General features: G+C 33.4%; 1 protein-coding gene across 2 annotated transcripts in view; it reads left to right on the top strand.

Annotated features, from left to right (window-relative positions):
• STRN3 (striatin 3) overlaps positions 1–17,088 on the top strand; it is a 93,797-nt gene that overhangs the window by 47,036 nt on the left and 29,673 nt on the right. For both annotated transcript variants that reach the window (XM_014857392.3, XM_014857386.3), the window contains exons 4-7: positions 1,882–1,963; positions 5,236–5,409; positions 11,800–11,929; positions 13,147–13,288. In XM_014857392.3, coding sequence (XP_014712878.1) covers positions 1,882–1,963; positions 5,236–5,409; positions 11,800–11,929; positions 13,147–13,288 — 528 coding nt within the window. The remainder of the gene's footprint in view (positions 1–1,881; positions 1,964–5,235; positions 5,410–11,799; positions 11,930–13,146; positions 13,289–17,088) is intronic.

Genomic DNA, 17,088 nt, shown 5'->3' with positions numbered 1-17,088 from the left:
ATGGCCCAATAATCCACTCCTTAAAATCCATACTTCTGTTCTTCCTAAGGCTAGTGTAAGAATGTTCATAATATCATTATTTTTAATAGTAAAAAACTAGAAGGAACTCAAACATCTTTCAACATTAGAATGGCTATTTTGTGGTATTTTAGCATAATGGAATGCTATTTAGCAACAAAAGTGAACAAACTGTATAACTGAACCTGACAACATGGATGGGTCACATAAAATTGAAAATTAATATGAGCGATTTTATATATATCCAATTCAAAAATTAGTGTAGTTTTTAGCAGTCAGGATAATGTTGATACTCTTCTTAGGAGTATCTAGTGACTAGAAAAGGACACAAGGAAAGCTTTTGGGGTGCTGATGGTGTTTTGTTTCTTCATTTAGGTACTGGTTACATGGGTGTCTTCAAAAATTCATTGAGTGTATGCTTCTGATGTACTTGAAGGGTATCCTTAGCATTATTTATAAGGGTGAAAAATGGAAGCTAATTTCAACATTAGGGAACTGATTAAATTAAATGGGTATATAAATATACACACACACACTTTATATGGAATATTATGTAATCATTTTATATGATGTTAATCTATATTTGTTGGCATAGAGAATGTTCAAGATACATTGTGACAGAGGCTACTTACAGTGCGCTACTCACATTGGCCCTTTTTTTTTTTTAAGGAGCGAGAAGCTTATGTATGTATTTTCAGGTGGAAAATATGGAATGATAAAATCTCAAGTATGAACACTCTTGGTGATAGGATTTTGGGCCATTGTATTTCTTCTTTTTTTTTAATGTGTTTTTTCCCCATGATTTTGTGTTATATGTGATTAAAAAAGAAACAAAATGGTATAAATAGAAAAATAGGGGAACTATTAGAATGAAATAATTATTTCTAGAAATCGTAGAAATTCCTATGTTCAGGGGAAGAATAGAAGATACTAATAATGGGCTTGTTAGGGATAGAGAAGTAATGCCTGCAGAGAATATTTGAATTGCTACCAATAAATATTTGTTCACATGACTCTGAGGAGTACAGGAGTCTAACAACTGTGAGCCATTTTAAGAGTTCTCAATATTCACTGTGAGAGCTGATCTTCTATGGCTTATAAATTCCCATTTAAATTTATGGGAAGATATTTCTGTGATATCATTAGTGTCAATAAATAGTTTTAAATTTCACGCTAGGGATACTTGAGAGCTTAACTGGCCTGAAATTATACTATTTATTAAACTCTTTTTTAATTCATCCACTTTATTACCTGAAAATAAAATACGATTTTTTACCTATAGTAAAAACTATTTTCTGGTTTAACTTTTAGTTCTAAAAATGAAATTGACTATATAAAATCTTGTGATATAGACTTAGAGTCTACTGATACAGACTCAAAATTAGTAATAATATAAATATAGTATAAAACTTCAATAGTTTTATATGTACCTAATTTCTTAACAGTATTGATTTTGAATAGCTTATGTAAATATTAAATATAGCTTTTTAATTTCAAAAGCATTCAACTCAGCAGAATTTTGGTAGTTAAAAAAATTAATTTTAGTAACATTTTATTTAAAAGTCTGGGCTTTTGATTATTGAATTCCTGGTAGTAATAAGTTAATGTACACTTAGGTTTTTGCCAATTTTGAGACAAGGAGGGTAGTACCTAAGTGTTTCGGTTATTGGGATAAACACATTTAAAATGAATGACCCGCTGTTAATACTCAATAAATGTTAATATTTTTCTGTCCTTTATAAAATATTTAGGGCATATTTTTGTGGAAATTTTTCCCTAAGAGAACTTTAACGATATTTTCAGGAGTTGAAATAATGTGTATGAAACTTACCTTGTTTTTTTGTCGTCGTTGCTAATTTTTAGAAGAAACCAAAGACACAGAGGCTCCCACAGCACCTCAGAATAGCCAGTTAACGTGGAAGCAAGGCAGACAGCTCTTACGACAGTGAGTAATGGTTCATTTTCAGCTTTCTTGAAGGATCTAGATATGAAAGTGGTTGTATTCAGTCACTTTGCAAATGAAAAATTATTTAATGATAATGGAACAATATATATAGTTTCCACATTGCTTCTTTTTTGCTTTGTTAGACTCTTGGATCTTTTCAAAGTTTGTTTTTTCTGAATGTTTCTCTGAACATTCCTCAGGATGATGTTGTTTTCTTATTTGTGGGGTTGAATGTCTTAAAGACTGGATGACTTGAAGACCAGAACAAAAAATGTGGAGTTCATGCTTGTAGACACTCCATTCCCATCACTGCAAAATTCACATATTTGGTTTTAAGTGGGAGTGTGACTGGTTTAGAGAAGGAATTTAGCTGATTATCTGAAACTTTCAGAAGTGGCTTGCCAAATCCTACTGTTACTTGACTTTTTGAGGAACCTTTTTGATGTTCGAGTTCTTTGCTATATTAGAAATGTTTGTGTGGCTTTTATCTATTTGTTCTTCTCTTATATTTTGAAAATTTTTGGTACTTGCGTACTACTATTTTGGGTAGTTTACATTATGCAACCTTCTCAACTCACATCTATGCCTTCACTACAGTAAGCTAGTCAAGTGTGATCAGACCCTTGACCTTGTTATTACCTAGAACTACCCTACCTTTGCAATATTCCATGGTCTGACAGTTGTCTTATGTTCTACTTCTTCCACTTCAATTCCCACGTTATTTGCTCTCTGACCATACCTTGATCTTTTAGATCCTTGACTACTACATTTTCCTCCTTAGCTCCTCTACCTATGGTTGGTTTTATTTTGTTTTTTGTTGTTGTTGTTGGGTTTTTTGTTGTTTTTTTACTTCCCTAGATCCAGCTTAGACCCTTTTGCTAATGCTCTTAGCTTTCTTGCTGCCCACTTGTTATTCCTCTCCCACTAGTCATTTTACCATATATACCTGCAATATCCCAGCCCTAGTTTAATCTTGATTATCTGTTGCTTCTGCTTCTAATTAATTCTTAGAGAAAAAAAATCATGTGTATACCATTACGTATGTATGGTTTTCTGTCTGAACATTGCAGAGAGCCTTTCTCCATAACCTTGGTCACCTCCTGCTCCCATTGTCCTCAGTGGATATTCTAAACCCACCGAAACTCAGTCCATTCTCCTTTACTCTCATTAGAACACCTCAGGTTCTACTTCACTGAAATTATGAAGGCTGTCAGGTGAGAACTCTCTTTTTACTTTCTTTTCTGTAAATGTGTTTAAACCACAGATTCATCACCTCAGTTTCTAATGTTCCATTCAAGGAGGTATTTATCCATCTGAACTCTTAGTGACTAAAACTCAAACCAGTTTGAGTAAGAACAGATTTGTTTGGAAGAATGCTGGAGTAGCTAGTAGAATTGAGGGAAGTACTGAATAACCAAGTGTCAGGAAGACAAGAGCTGGAGTAGCGCTGAGAACTTCTCAGAGACTGGAAACACTTAGGATATGTTCTTATTCTCTCGTTCTCTGCTCCTCTGTGTATCCATTTTATTCTTTTCTGCTGAAAACCACTTTTCTCCAGATGGCAGGGGACCGCTTATTTTAGTCAGAATAATTTCTGAAGATTAGAATTGTCTTGACTTGATCAAGTAACTGCCCATGAGTTAGTTATTTTTACCTGGGTTGTGTAAGATCTTGGCTGCTCGTTCAGACCACGTAGTTAGAGTGTGGTGGGAATTGTTCCCCTCAAACGAGGATTGCATTTTTTAGTACGACAGCTATGGAGAAGTCAGGTGCACGGTATTTCTCTCATAAATGCCTAATCCCATTACCTGGATTTATATTCTGTCTCTTCCGACCTTTCTCGAAGAGTAGTTTATCTCCATAGTCTCCTTTATTCAAACTATCGAGTCTATTTTCCATTTTGACGTTCCACTGAAGCTACTATCAAAAAACATATTTAACAGACCTTTTTTTTCATATTTGGTCTTTTGGAAACATTTGAAATTAACTATCCATTCCTTTTTGAAACTCCTTTTTTTCCTTACTTCCATGATACCACTCTGTGCTATCATTTTTGCCCCTAATTTCTCAAGTACTTTTTAAAAATTTCCCTTTGAGTATCTTTTGTTCTTCTAGCCATTTAGGTGTTTGTGTCCCCAGCCTTTCTGTTCTTACTTAGGTTCTCTTTCTCTGGATAACTTCATTTAAATCCATGGCCTCAAATACCACCAAACAGTAATGACTCCAAAATCTATATACCCAGTCCACTCTCTCCTGAGCCTTTCTTAGCATTGTGCTGAATAAACATTGTCTTCACTAGACTCTACGTGATTATCTGATAGGTGTCCTATAAACTAATTTCTAAACCTTTATTCTTCGTTTCATTGAATAGAACCACCATTCTGCCATCCAAGCTAGAAACATGAAAAATTCCCAAAATTCTTACATCTTCTTTCATTCTACTGCCATGTTTGTTTGTGCACCAAGTCACTAAGATTATGTCTTGCTTATTTTCTCCACATTTATTTACCACCTCTTCAGTTTTACTTCTTGCTGTGTTAGTGTCCTAACAGTCTCCCGGTCTTTAGCTTTCATCTAAAAATCTTTTCTTCGTTTGCCAGCAATATATAGGCTCCATTTTTGCATCTTTCCTTAGCCTATTAAATACATTAGGAAGAAATTCTTTAATTTGTCACTCAAAGCCTTACATGACCCATTATCTCTATTTATGTCATAATCCAGTCCCTTTCTTCTTCTCCAGTCTCCTCCTGGATCCTAGATTAAGTACCCTGGTTTAGATAAACAGGAAATTTGAAGACCACGGGACTGTAGGAATGCCGTGAGATCTTAGATCCTAGGAGGAGAACTAACCTGTCCATCAACCTCTCCCTAAGAACCCGGTTTAAACTTAGCATGTCACCATTCTGGTGTTTAGTTCTACTCATTCTTTATCCACTTTCCAGACTTGTTTTTGTTTTTGTTTTAAAATAATATATGTCATCAACTCTTAAAAGCTTTTTAAGGCTCTAGGGCTTTTATGTTTCAACATAACTGGCCCTTAATTAGTGTTAGCCATACTGTGTGTATGCTTTCTTAATTAAATTTTGGTTTGTAATTGGCCTTATTCTCTTAGAACTGGAACTAGTCTATAGAGAAGAAAGTTGTTTAGGCAAAGAAAGATTATATTTTATAGAATTATGGCTGTTTCTAAAATCCTTTGATATGATTTTGAGTAACAAGTTTGCAGATGTTAGCAATATGTGGGATTTAATATTTTTAATTTTCTCTTATAGATATCTTCAGGAAGTAGGTTACACAGATACTATATTAGATGTACGGTCTCAGCGGGTAAGGTCATTGCTTGGACTATCCAATTCAGAACCAAACGGATCAGTAGAAGCAAAGAATTTGGAACAGATCCTGAATGGAGGTGAATCTCCTAAGCAAAAAGGACAAGAAATCAAAAGGTATGATTTATACTTGTAGGTTAACAATGTTTATATAAGAGTATTATGCATTTCTTCAGTTTTATTACTACTGTTAACAGTTTTTAAAGCAGGTAGAGTTTAGATTTAAAGACTTTTTCCCCCCTAAATGGTACCATGGGCAAATAAATTTTCTATTTAGGTACTTTTAAAATTTATCTAAAGTTTTGAGAGTGGCTGTAATTCTAAAATAGGTGCAAATTTAGAATTTTAGGGTGATTTCATGTAGTTTTTAGAAGTACTTTAACATCCTGATTTTTAAATTTTTGCTAGAATATTTTCAATAAATTATACTACTCCTCTATAAGTAGAATAGCAGTGATTATTTAGACTCTTGTAGGAAAGAAACAGAGTTTTGTGTTATGTTTGGGCTCAGAAAGCTACCAGATATACTTTTTTTATTTAGTGTGTTTATTGAGATACAGTTCACATACCATAAATTTCACTCATTAATGTATAACGGTTTTTAGGATGTTCACACAATCACTACAGTCTAAGTTTTGAAAATCGTCATCACCCTGAAAAGAATCCCTGTATTCATTGGCTGCCACTCCCCATTCTTCCCTAACTTCCTCCCACTCCCCCAACCCTAGGCAACCACTGATCTGTCTCTATAGAAATGATTATTTTATTAGTGACTTCTTTGACTTAGCATAATATTTTTAAGGTTTATCCATGTTGTAGCATGTGTCAGTAATTCATTCCTTTTTGCCAAATAATATTCTGTTCATGGGTATACCAAATTTTGTTTATCCATTCTTTTCAGTTTTTGGGTGTGTGGGTTGGTTCCACCTTTTAGAATAATGAATAATGCTCCTGTGAAGGTTGGTGTACAAGTGTGAGCATCCGTTTTCAATTCTCTTGAGTATATACTTAGGAGTGGAATTGCTGAGTCACATGGTAACTCTGTTCTCTTTTTTGAAGAACTTCCAAAGTAGCTGAACTATTTTACATTCCTACCAGAAGTTCATAAGGATTTTGATATCTCACCATCCTCGTCAACACTTCTTTTTGTCTACCAGAAATACTTTTGATTAATACAGACTTGATAAATGCAAGGAGTCAAGCGAGTGGAACTTTTTTCATTTTTTAACCACTAGATATTATTTTGAAGAACACGGATTGGAAGGACAAAGGAAAAGAGAATGGGAAAAAACCAAATGAGTTCATTTAAGAGCTTAAGAAATTAATAATGTATAAAATTTATAAACTCGCATTATTTTATACCTTAGATATATTTTATGACATTATGCAATTATTTAAAACATGATTTATAACTTTTAAGTTAACATAGGCCTTTGGTTTAAGTTTTTTATTTCTGAGAAATAAGATCTCTTTAATAAAAACAATTTGACATCTAATAGAGCCGTTACTTTCTTTACTCTGGATTTCAGGAAGCATAGAGTTTCTGTAGCATGAGAGAAAAAGCCAAAGTATTATCATGCATTTTTAACTAAACTTGTCAGCTAATCAGGTTAAGTAGTTCATAGAATTTATAGATACTTTAGTGTAATAGAGTTTCCTGTACCATTCCTAAATCTGAATTAAAGATCCACAACAGACTGTATCTTCTTTTTCTAAAGCTTCTTGCCTTTGCAAGGTTAAGACTTTAATAGGTTTTTTTTCCATTGTGGTAAAAACCATGAGATCTACCCTCTTAACAAATAATTTTAAGTGTGTAGTGCAGTATTGTTAACTATAAGCACAATGTTGTAGAGCACACCTCTGGAACTTTTTCATCTTGCATGACTGAAACTACTGTACTACTGAATAGCAATGTCCTGTTTTCTCCTTCCTGCAGCCCCTGGTAACCACCATTTGACATGCTGTTTCTGTGGGTGGCTACTTTAAATACCTCATATAAGTGGAATCATGCAGTATTTTTCCTTCTGCAACTGTCTTATTTCGCTTAGCATAACGTCCTGAAGGTTCATCAATGTTGTAGCATATGATAAGGTTTCCTTGTTTATGGCTGAATAATATTCTATTGTAGGTGTATACCACATTTTCTTTATCTGTTCATCCACCCACAGGTATTTAGTTAATAGTTGTTTTTAATTAAAACTGATTTCCTTCTTCTTTTTTCTTTTTCCTTCTCCCCAAAACCCCCCAGTACATAGTTGTATATTTTAGTTGTGGATCCTTCTAGTTGTGGCATATGGGATGCTGCCTCGGCATGGCCTGATGAGCAGGGCTAGGTCTGCGCCAAGGATATGAACTGGCGAAACCCTGGGCCAACCACTCGGCCACAGGGCCGGCCTCTGATTTCCTTCTTGAGTTACTTAAATATTCTGAGTCTGCACTAATGTAGATGCTGTGTGGTTCATCTATTATCAGGACCTTTGAAAACCCCTAGAAGTAAGAAAATGATCTAACATATTGATGGAGATTTCAGCTAAAAGATGTTTATCACATTCTTATTTATAATAGTAAAAAATTAGAAGCAGTCTTAATGTTCAATAGTAGAGGAATGGTAAATTTTAGATCATAATATGTATTATGCCTAATGGTTTAGAATGTGAATTCTGAAGACAGACTGACTGGGTTTGAATCCTGACTTCGACACTTACTAACTGTGACTTTGGGACAATACTGTACCTTCCTGTGCTTCAATTTTCTCATTTGTAAAATGATGATGATAGGTTAGATATGAAGAAGAAATGAATTAATGTAAAGCATTTAGAACAAAGCTTGGCACAAAATAAGTGTTAACTATGATGGAATATTGTGTATCCAGTTAAAATGTGACCCCACCAAGAGTAATGTTTACTAGATTCTGCTGAGTCAATGTCACTGTTTTTCTTTGTTTATTGTAGCGAGGTGTTGCGGGTGCTTCGTATCACAGAGCATCCACTTTATGAAGAATTATTTGGGTAGAGTTCTCTTGGATCTTATAACTGAGAAGATTCTTTAGTAATTGGTCTGATTTACCTGTGAACCTCCAGTAGTTGCTCCCTTTCTCTTTTTACTTTGTTTGGAATCTCGCCAAATTTGTGTGCCACCCCGAGCATTTTCTCCAGCTGAGCAGGGAGATCTTCTGTTTTCTTCTGCTGTTTGGCTTCTGGTATGTTGGCAGCTGGTCTTATATCCCCTCCAGGCAGGATATTGAAATTGATCACATTAATAGATACCGACAATTGGGATCTGCCAGTCAGATGACTGGGCCTCTGTCCTGTCATGCAAAAGTGAAGCCAGCTGCTTGCCATCCTCACCCTTGTACACAATATATCCAGTTAGCTTTTTGGTGCCTCACTCTTAAATGTGAACACCTAATAGGAAAGACTTTAATATGGAAATTGGAGACCAAAGGAACCACACAAAAACCAGAACTCAGAAGGGTCCATATACCTCTTTGAATTAGTGTTTTTGTTTCCTTTGGGTAAATACCCAGAAGTGGGCACTGCAGCATTATTTACAGTAGCCAAGATGTGGAAGCAACCTAAGTGTCCATCGATAGGTGAGTGGATAAAGAAGATGTGGTACTCACACACACACACACACACACACACACACACACACACACACACACACAGAGGAATATTACTCAACCATAAAAAAGAATTAAATCTAGCCATTTGTGACAACACAGAGGGAACTGAGGGTATTATGCTAAGTGAAATAAGTCAGACAGCCAAAGACAAATACCGTATCATTTTACTTATATGTGGAATCTAAAAAACAAAGCAAACGAACAAACAAAACAGGGACAGGTTCATAGATATGGGAAACAAACTGGTAGTTACCAAAGGGAGAGCGCTGGGAGGGCAGGCAAAAAAGGTGAAGGGGATTAAGAGGTACAAACTTCCAATTATAAAATAAATAAATCATGAGGGTGTAATGTACAGCATAGGGAATATAGTCAGTAATAGTGTAATAACTTTGTATGTTGACAAATGGTAACTAGATTTAAATCATGGTGATCATTTCATAATGTAGATAAATATTGAATCACTATGATGTGCACCTAAAACTAATAGCATATGGTATGTCATTTGTACTTCAGTAAAAAAAAGGAACTCAGAGAAAACAGGGAACAGAGACTTTCAAAACTCTAATTTTCTAAGAGGACTGAGAGAAGATAATACATCTACAGAACAAATAGGATATTATTTTTAAAGGTTCAATCAGAGATTTAAAAAGAACTAATAGAAATTAGAAAGTGTGATAGAAATAATTTCCATGTGAAACTTTGGAGATAAGGTTAAAAGACTCTCCCAGAAAAAAGGGAAAAGGACTGAAAAGACAGGAAAATTTATAGGTTAGTTCAGGAGGGCCAACATCCGACTAGGAGTTTCAGAAAGAGAGAACAGGTAAAATGGTGTTGAAAAGATTTATTAAAGTAGTGAATAAAAGAAAATTTTCTAGATTTACGGAATAGATTTCCAAGGATGTGTGTTTCTAGATTGGAAAAATTGATTTTAAAAAGATCCTTACAAAGGCCATTATCATGAATGCTAAAAAGAAACACCTCAAAAGAAAGCATGTTAACATGCAAATAGCATAAAGTCTCAGACCCTTCATGGGCCATGGTTGCTTTAATTTTCATTTTCCTAAGGACTATTGATGTTGAGCATCTCTTTGTGCCATCCACCTATCTTTTGATACATTGTCTAGTTGAATAATTTCTCCATTTTTTGTTTTATTTGCTAATTTTGAGATTTAAATATCCTTTATATATTCTGGATGCAAATCCTTTGTTATATATGTGACTTGCAGATATTTTCTCCCAATGTGTAGGCTTCACTTTAAATTCTTTTAACAGTGTCTTTCAAAGAGCAAAAGTTTTTAATTTTGAGAAGTCTAATAATTCATCACTTCTTTCTCTTATGGATTGTGCTCTATTTGACTTTTAAAGCCGTGCACATGTATTAGTGTGATCAAATACAATTTTAAAAGCCTAAAAGGTGAGTTCTTACTTTAGAGACAGAAGTTTCTATGCAGGGTACAACAGTACTTAATTTATCAAAGTTCAAAACAAAATTGTCATATCTTAAATTTACTGTTTTCTGTTTTTCTGTCATTGGTGTGCCAATTTTGTCAAATATTTTCTTTGCCTTTCATTTTATCCCCAAATATTATGACATATAAATGTTGAGCTGAGAAGTGTGTGTTATTGATTGTGGTAGGTTTGTGTTTGTTTTTACTAATTTGCATTTGGAAAAATCATCTCTTTCTGCATTCAGATTTTATATGGTTCCTTAAACAATGTGCTGCATTAGGCAGAGTATAGTAGACCTATTAAAACCCTATACCATGTTAAAGTGCTATTAAAAAATAGTCTGGATTGTCTTATGTCCTTAATTTGGACAAATAGAACCAATCAGGGAGGAAAAAAACCCTAGATTTTAGATTCTTCTTCTTTTTGTTACCGTGTTCTCTTAGTATTGGTAAGGACATTTGACATCATCTAGTGCAACCCCCACAGTTTACAGGTGAAGAAATTGAGGCCAAAAGGTTTAAGTGACTTGACCAAATTCAGGCAGCTAGTTAGTGTAAGAGCAGAGGCTTTCATTTCAAGTCTGTAGTGAGCTGAAATTTCCACTGTTCTGTTATTACCTCTGTTGGCAGATATTTAAACAATTGTTTGAAAACTCTCTTTTGTATATAGAGAAGGAACTGAGATAGTTGAGAAAATGACTTCATAAGTAGATAAAAATAGATTATCAGTATTACTTATTAAAAGAGTGGTTCTGGAAAACTTGAAAGTATTTCTTTAATATATTAAGGGTATCATTTTCTAGGTAAGAAAATCTGTGAAATGAATTGGAATATTCTGTATCTCATTTACCATAACTTTAAATCTGGGCAGCCTGATAAATTAAAGTTTGGTTTTAGTCCTCAGACATTTGGGTCAAGCTATAAGAGAAGTTGTAGGGCTATAAGAAATGGTAAGTTTAATTTGCTTGCTTGTGATGGCTTTATTTTGAGAAATAATAGCACATTTGAGTGTCTAATACTATAGGATTTTATTTTGATGTAATTCTTAAAATATTTTGGACAATCAACAAAGAACAATCACTTTTTTTAATTGAGGTTATGATAGTTTACAGTCTTGTGAAATTTCAGTTGTACGTTATTATTTGTCAGCCACCATATAAGTGCACCCCTTCATCCTTTGTGCTGACCCCCCAATCCCCTTTCCCCTGGTAACCACTAAACAGTAGAGAACAATCACTTTTACTTTAATTATAGAAAATATGTAATCTTTCAAACATTCTTTTTCTTGGGTAAAATATTTAGTCAGTACATTATAAGTAGGTTGTTATTTGAATCTCTATACTACCTTTAAGTACTGTATTAAAATAGGAACCAGAAAGAAGTATTAGAATTAACCATTGGAATATTTAGATTCATCTTTCTTTCCTCTTACAGGCCCTCTGGTGATGTTCTTGAGACATTCAATTTCTTAGAAAATGCTGATGACAGTGATGAAGAAGAGGAAAATGACATGATTGAAGGCATCCCAGAAGGAAAGGACAAACATCGGATGAATAAACACAAAGTAGGAACTTGATTTTCTGTTCTTAGCTAAAATATATACATATATTCAGGATAGAAATTTTCGAGATGTCTTAAATTACATTGGAAGTGATTGATCATTTTTTATCATGTCGCTTGAAGGTTTTGTATAGTCAGTTCTTACTGACTTACTCACATATCATAGAAATTATTATTTGCTCTCTTCACTAAATGGCAAGAAAGGATCTGTTTTTATAGGACTAGTCCAGTGGTTTGAAACTTTTTAAAAAAAGCAACACCCTCTCCACTCGTGCCACAATTAAGATTCACTGCTGAAGTATGCCTCTTCATGTGCGGCAAACAGTGACAAATTAACTGAAGCTGCAGTGGGGGACACTCCCTCCTGGGTGAGGGAGTCACCTATGGATTGTAAATGTATGTATCAGCATTCTCATTCCTTGGTAAGGATTAATAAAAGTTTACTTTTGCTCATAGCCTAAGAAACAACTTTACCTGTTTCACTGGTGATGTGGGTTAGCTGTAGGAGCAAAAGTAGAGAAATGATGCATTTGTGAATTATCATAGTATTGTACAGACTTTCAGGTATGTAAAAACAAATGGATAGGTTCAGTTGTGGTTCTTTAGGATGGTTACAGTCGTGTGGAAAAAAATGTCAGTGTTTCTCAAAAGCTTCCAGTCTGTAAAAGCAGCTTTCAACCTTTCTGCCACGTTTCATATGTGTAACATATTCATGTAATATGAGTGAATAGAGATTTTTATCCTTTTCTACTTTTTTTGTTCTGGGATGTGAAGCACTACTAAGATTACAACAGCTATTGACTTACGGTAGTTAATATCTTTCTTAGCTGTGCCATATCCCTATGAGTTATGGATTACATACACCATTCTCAGTGAGTGAGGTCAATTCAACACAGTGTGTCAGAATGTGAGTGAATGGGTTTTTAGTAGGAGTAACTGTGAATCTATTATAATTAAAGAAGTTAACTATTCTGGACAATTAGCATTTTAACTGTTCTTATTACCACATTACTTGTATCACATCTCACAACAGTCTTCACACAGCACTGTTGAGAACCATTTATCTAAGGTATGACTGGGGATTAGTGAACTACATGGAAATCTGAAATTTTGTATCTAAGTGATTTAAAAATGGGAGTGCAGATGTAAAGGTAATTGTGAGCACAGGATCCCTTTAAAATTTAGGATAAAAGTAATTCTTGGCTTATGTTCCATTTACAGATAGGTAATGAAGGTTTAGCTGCTGACCTAACTGATGATCCTGATACTGAAGAAGCACTTAAAGAGTTTGATTTTTTAGTCACTGCTGAAGATGGTGAAGGAGCTGGAGAAGCACGGAGTTCAGGGGATGGCACAGAATGGGGTAAGGTGATAAGAAATATGGGGGTGGGAGAACATCTAGCCCCTAAATAGGTATTATTATTAAATATTATATGTAGAATGTGTGTATCTGAATGTATGGTGGCAGTTAAACTGAGAGGGGGGAAGAGGTATTGAATAATTTGAGAGTATTTTGCACCAATTTGTATTTGGTGACTAAATTGGTTACTAGATGGCTTTTGGTAGATTTTGATTTTTGAAATTTGTCTTTGATTTAAAGTTGAAGCATTTAGTCAATTTAGAAATCCAGTTCCTTTCTTCTTAGCATGTTTTTTAAAAAAGCATGTATACAGTTTTAAACTTTTCCGTTATTTAATTTGGTTAATGACTTTAAGTTTGAGGAAGGCTTAATTCTTTCAGTATGCCTGTATGGTGTTATTTGACTTATTGCCAGAAAGTAATAAAGCTACTAATCCTAAATTGTAGCTCTATATTGAACAAGATTTAGTGGAGGTATTAAACTTTATTACATATAATATTCACTGTGCAAATATTAGGGCCTATCCTTTGGAAATAGTATGTAATGCTAATAATAATCCAGCCATAACTAAAAGGGAGAAGACATAGTTCTATTTTACACGGAGAAAACCCCATTAGAAAGTAAAATAAAAGTATAAAAAATGTTTTAAGATAATAAGTGAAGACCAGTATGATGTTCTTATTAAATATGTTCATTCAATCATCTTTTAATCTCAGTGGGTTATCTGGTAGGTGGAACTCAAATTGTGTTTATGGAGCTTTATTGAAGAAGGTTACTAAATACCTTAATACAGTTTCACATGAACACCAAAGTTGGCTTAGTTACTAGTGAGGAATTATCACTAGATTTTTTAAAACTACTTTGGTGATAGGAAACACACTTGGATTTAAAAAATACCTCATTTATGTATTGAAAATGAATATTGCTTACAGCAGGAGAAACGAAACCTAATAATATATTTGTTGACTATCCTGATAGAAATCGAGTACCTAAAAGATCTGAATTTTGCTACCAGCTTTCTCATTGTTTATGATTCTCAAGCATTGGTTTCAGACCTTCATTTCTCTCTTCTAAGTGGAACGAGAAGAGGCACATTGATTGAAAATATGAAAAAACTCCACAATTACTTTCTAGACTTTGAATATACATTTTTGTATTTATTATTTGAAAATAGCCATATTCTAGAAGTTTACCCTTCTTAAGAGTTAGTCTTTTTCAGGAGAAGCAGTAAAAATACCTGTTTTCTTTTAACTTCTGCGGGTAACCCATTCAACATTGGAAATACTCTATTTTTTCTGCAATAATTTCTAAGGTACTATTTTTTTTTTCTGGATTTTTTTTATAATTACAGAAATATAGTTAAATTATATAAATATATAATTATTTTATAATTCATATATGTTTTAGGAGATTTAGAACACTCAAATACATGTGAAGAAGAGAATTAAAAATCACCGATAATGCTACTATGTAGAGAGAACCATGGTTAGCATTTATATAAATATATGTATCCTTATTTAACAAAGGATTTTGCTGTGTCCTGATTTATAACTCACACTTTTCACTTAATATATTATTCTTCTTCAACATCGTTTTTGACAGCTGTATAATATTCTGCCAGTGTGTTCCATTATTTATTTAACCAGGGCTCTACTGATGCACATTTAGATTATTTTCATTTAAAAAAAAAGGATCAAAAGTGGTTTTCAAACATTTGTATAGCTAAATCTTGGCACATATCCATTCCTATTTCCTTCACCTAAAATGGCTGGAAATTTAACTGTCAGTCAAAAGAATATACAAAAATTTCAGGAATTTAATTTTATAAAATGGCCTTGTTTCTTTAATAAAAGGATCGTATTATATACAGTTGATTGGTCTTCTGTCCAGACTATTGACTATAGAGCCAAGTTTCAAGAGAGGACCTACTTAGTGAGTGACAACTGTCAATACTTTATTTACGTTTACTATTAATATTTGAGAGTGACCTGAATCTCTTAAATGGAAGTAACCAACAAAGTCTCTTCCTTTCAGATGAGACTGAAACATCTTTAAAGCTTTTTAAGTTCTTGAAAAGGAAAAGGACTTATTTAAGAACAAAATGGTTCAAGTAGTTTCTTTCCTTGAGAAATGAAAACTGTCAAAATATCTATGCAGTTTCTGAATTGATCTTTCCTACTCATCAGGTGGTCATATTCAGTTTTGCTAAAACAAAGAGGATGGATTTACAGACACTCCTTTGTATTTATGTAATTCATTTACTTTAAATTTAGTTATAAATGAGACGATAGTGGTTTTCAGATTTAATTTTTGGGGAAAGGACACAGATTTTTTAAAAAAATAGTCTGTCCTAATGAAATATATCCCAGTACCTCACCCACACTGGATGATCTGTCTTATTTTTTATTTTGTATACTAGGAATCTGCTCATATATCTCTAATTTTGAATCCTTTTATTTTATGAAACCACTGCTTTTTAGAAAGCTTTTAAATTGTTTTTCTTCTGTCATCCACATTAGATAGTCTGAATTTAATTTTGGTAGTTTTTTTTCTTCTCATAATCAAAAATATTAGTGGATATTTCTTAATTTTGCTATTTCTCTCGTGGAGATAGGCGTTTTAAGGATGTTTAGTTATTTTCTCCCACCGTGAAACTGCGATCTGTGGTTAATTTGTGGGACTACAAAATGCAATTACTACCTGAATGTATGTATTTAAACATAATGGATAAAGTACTGAATATTTGCATAAAGTAAAGTTAGTTATAAATTTATGCCACATTAAGTAGATTTGTATAAATTCTCTGCTTGGTAGTTAGAATTACCATATAGAATTTTGTTTTTGTGGTTTTCAGTTGTCGCGGGTCAATTTTTTTGTGCATATTTGTGTTTTCTTTTAAACAAAAAAGTTCCCATAACTGATTCAACCTCATTTCTTGGTATTTTTTCCCCCTTAGATTTTTTAAAAACAGAATTAATATGTAGAAGATTATGCTGCCTCTTCCCTTTTGCTCTTTACTATTCCTTATAAGCAATATCAAATCAGCCGTTACTTTCCAGGCAAGTTCCAGGATGTTTTTGTGCACATATGCATTCACCCACCTGTTCTTTGCACTGCCTGAGTTTACCTTTGTTTTCTATACTGGAGATTATCTTGCAAGTAATATTTGTTGTTTTCCTTAAGCTTATCCTTTTTTATTCCCTTTGCTTTTCCACTCCACCACCCTTTGCTACTAGCTTTAGTTATAGCTATTCACAGCTTTATTTTTTCTGCAAAGGTCTTTTAAAAAACTATTTGGCTATCTTATTAAATTTTTCTGTCATATCTGTTTCCTGTATAAAGTTTTTACCACTTCAGTTCTTTTTATTTCCATGAGGATTAAAAAGTATTTGCTCAAAATGTGTCAATTTGTCTTGGTTTAAGTAGTCACTTTTAAAAATAAGAATTGTCAGCTTTGTTAAGATAGATGCAAATGATTAATTCTTTAGATCACATTGTTTTCTTATTCAGTAAATTGATGATTCCTGATAAAGCGTAGTTTTCAGAAAACTTCATGATTAGAGTACATGAAAAGTGAATTTTCTCTTTAAATCAGTGTTGCAACTATATCACAAACAGTATTACAGTTTGACAAATAATCTTATGTGTAAATTTCAACCTTGAGCAACCTAGTTTTAGGTAACTCAAGTTAGCGAATTAACTTGAAGCTTTGAATTTAGCTTTTTACGTATGATCGTAGGTATATGGATAAGAGAGAAAGTGATAACAATTGTAGTAGGAAAGACCCAAAATACAGTAAATGA

Source organism: Equus asinus, chromosome 2 (genome assembly GCF_041296235.1).
Source record: "Equus asinus isolate D_3611 breed Donkey chromosome 2, EquAss-T2T_v2, whole genome shotgun sequence".
Lineage (NCBI taxonomy): Eukaryota > Metazoa > Chordata > Mammalia > Perissodactyla > Equidae > Equus > Equus asinus.
The sequence above is the reverse complement of the archived record's forward strand: the minus strand, read 5'-3'. Positions and strand labels throughout refer to the sequence as shown.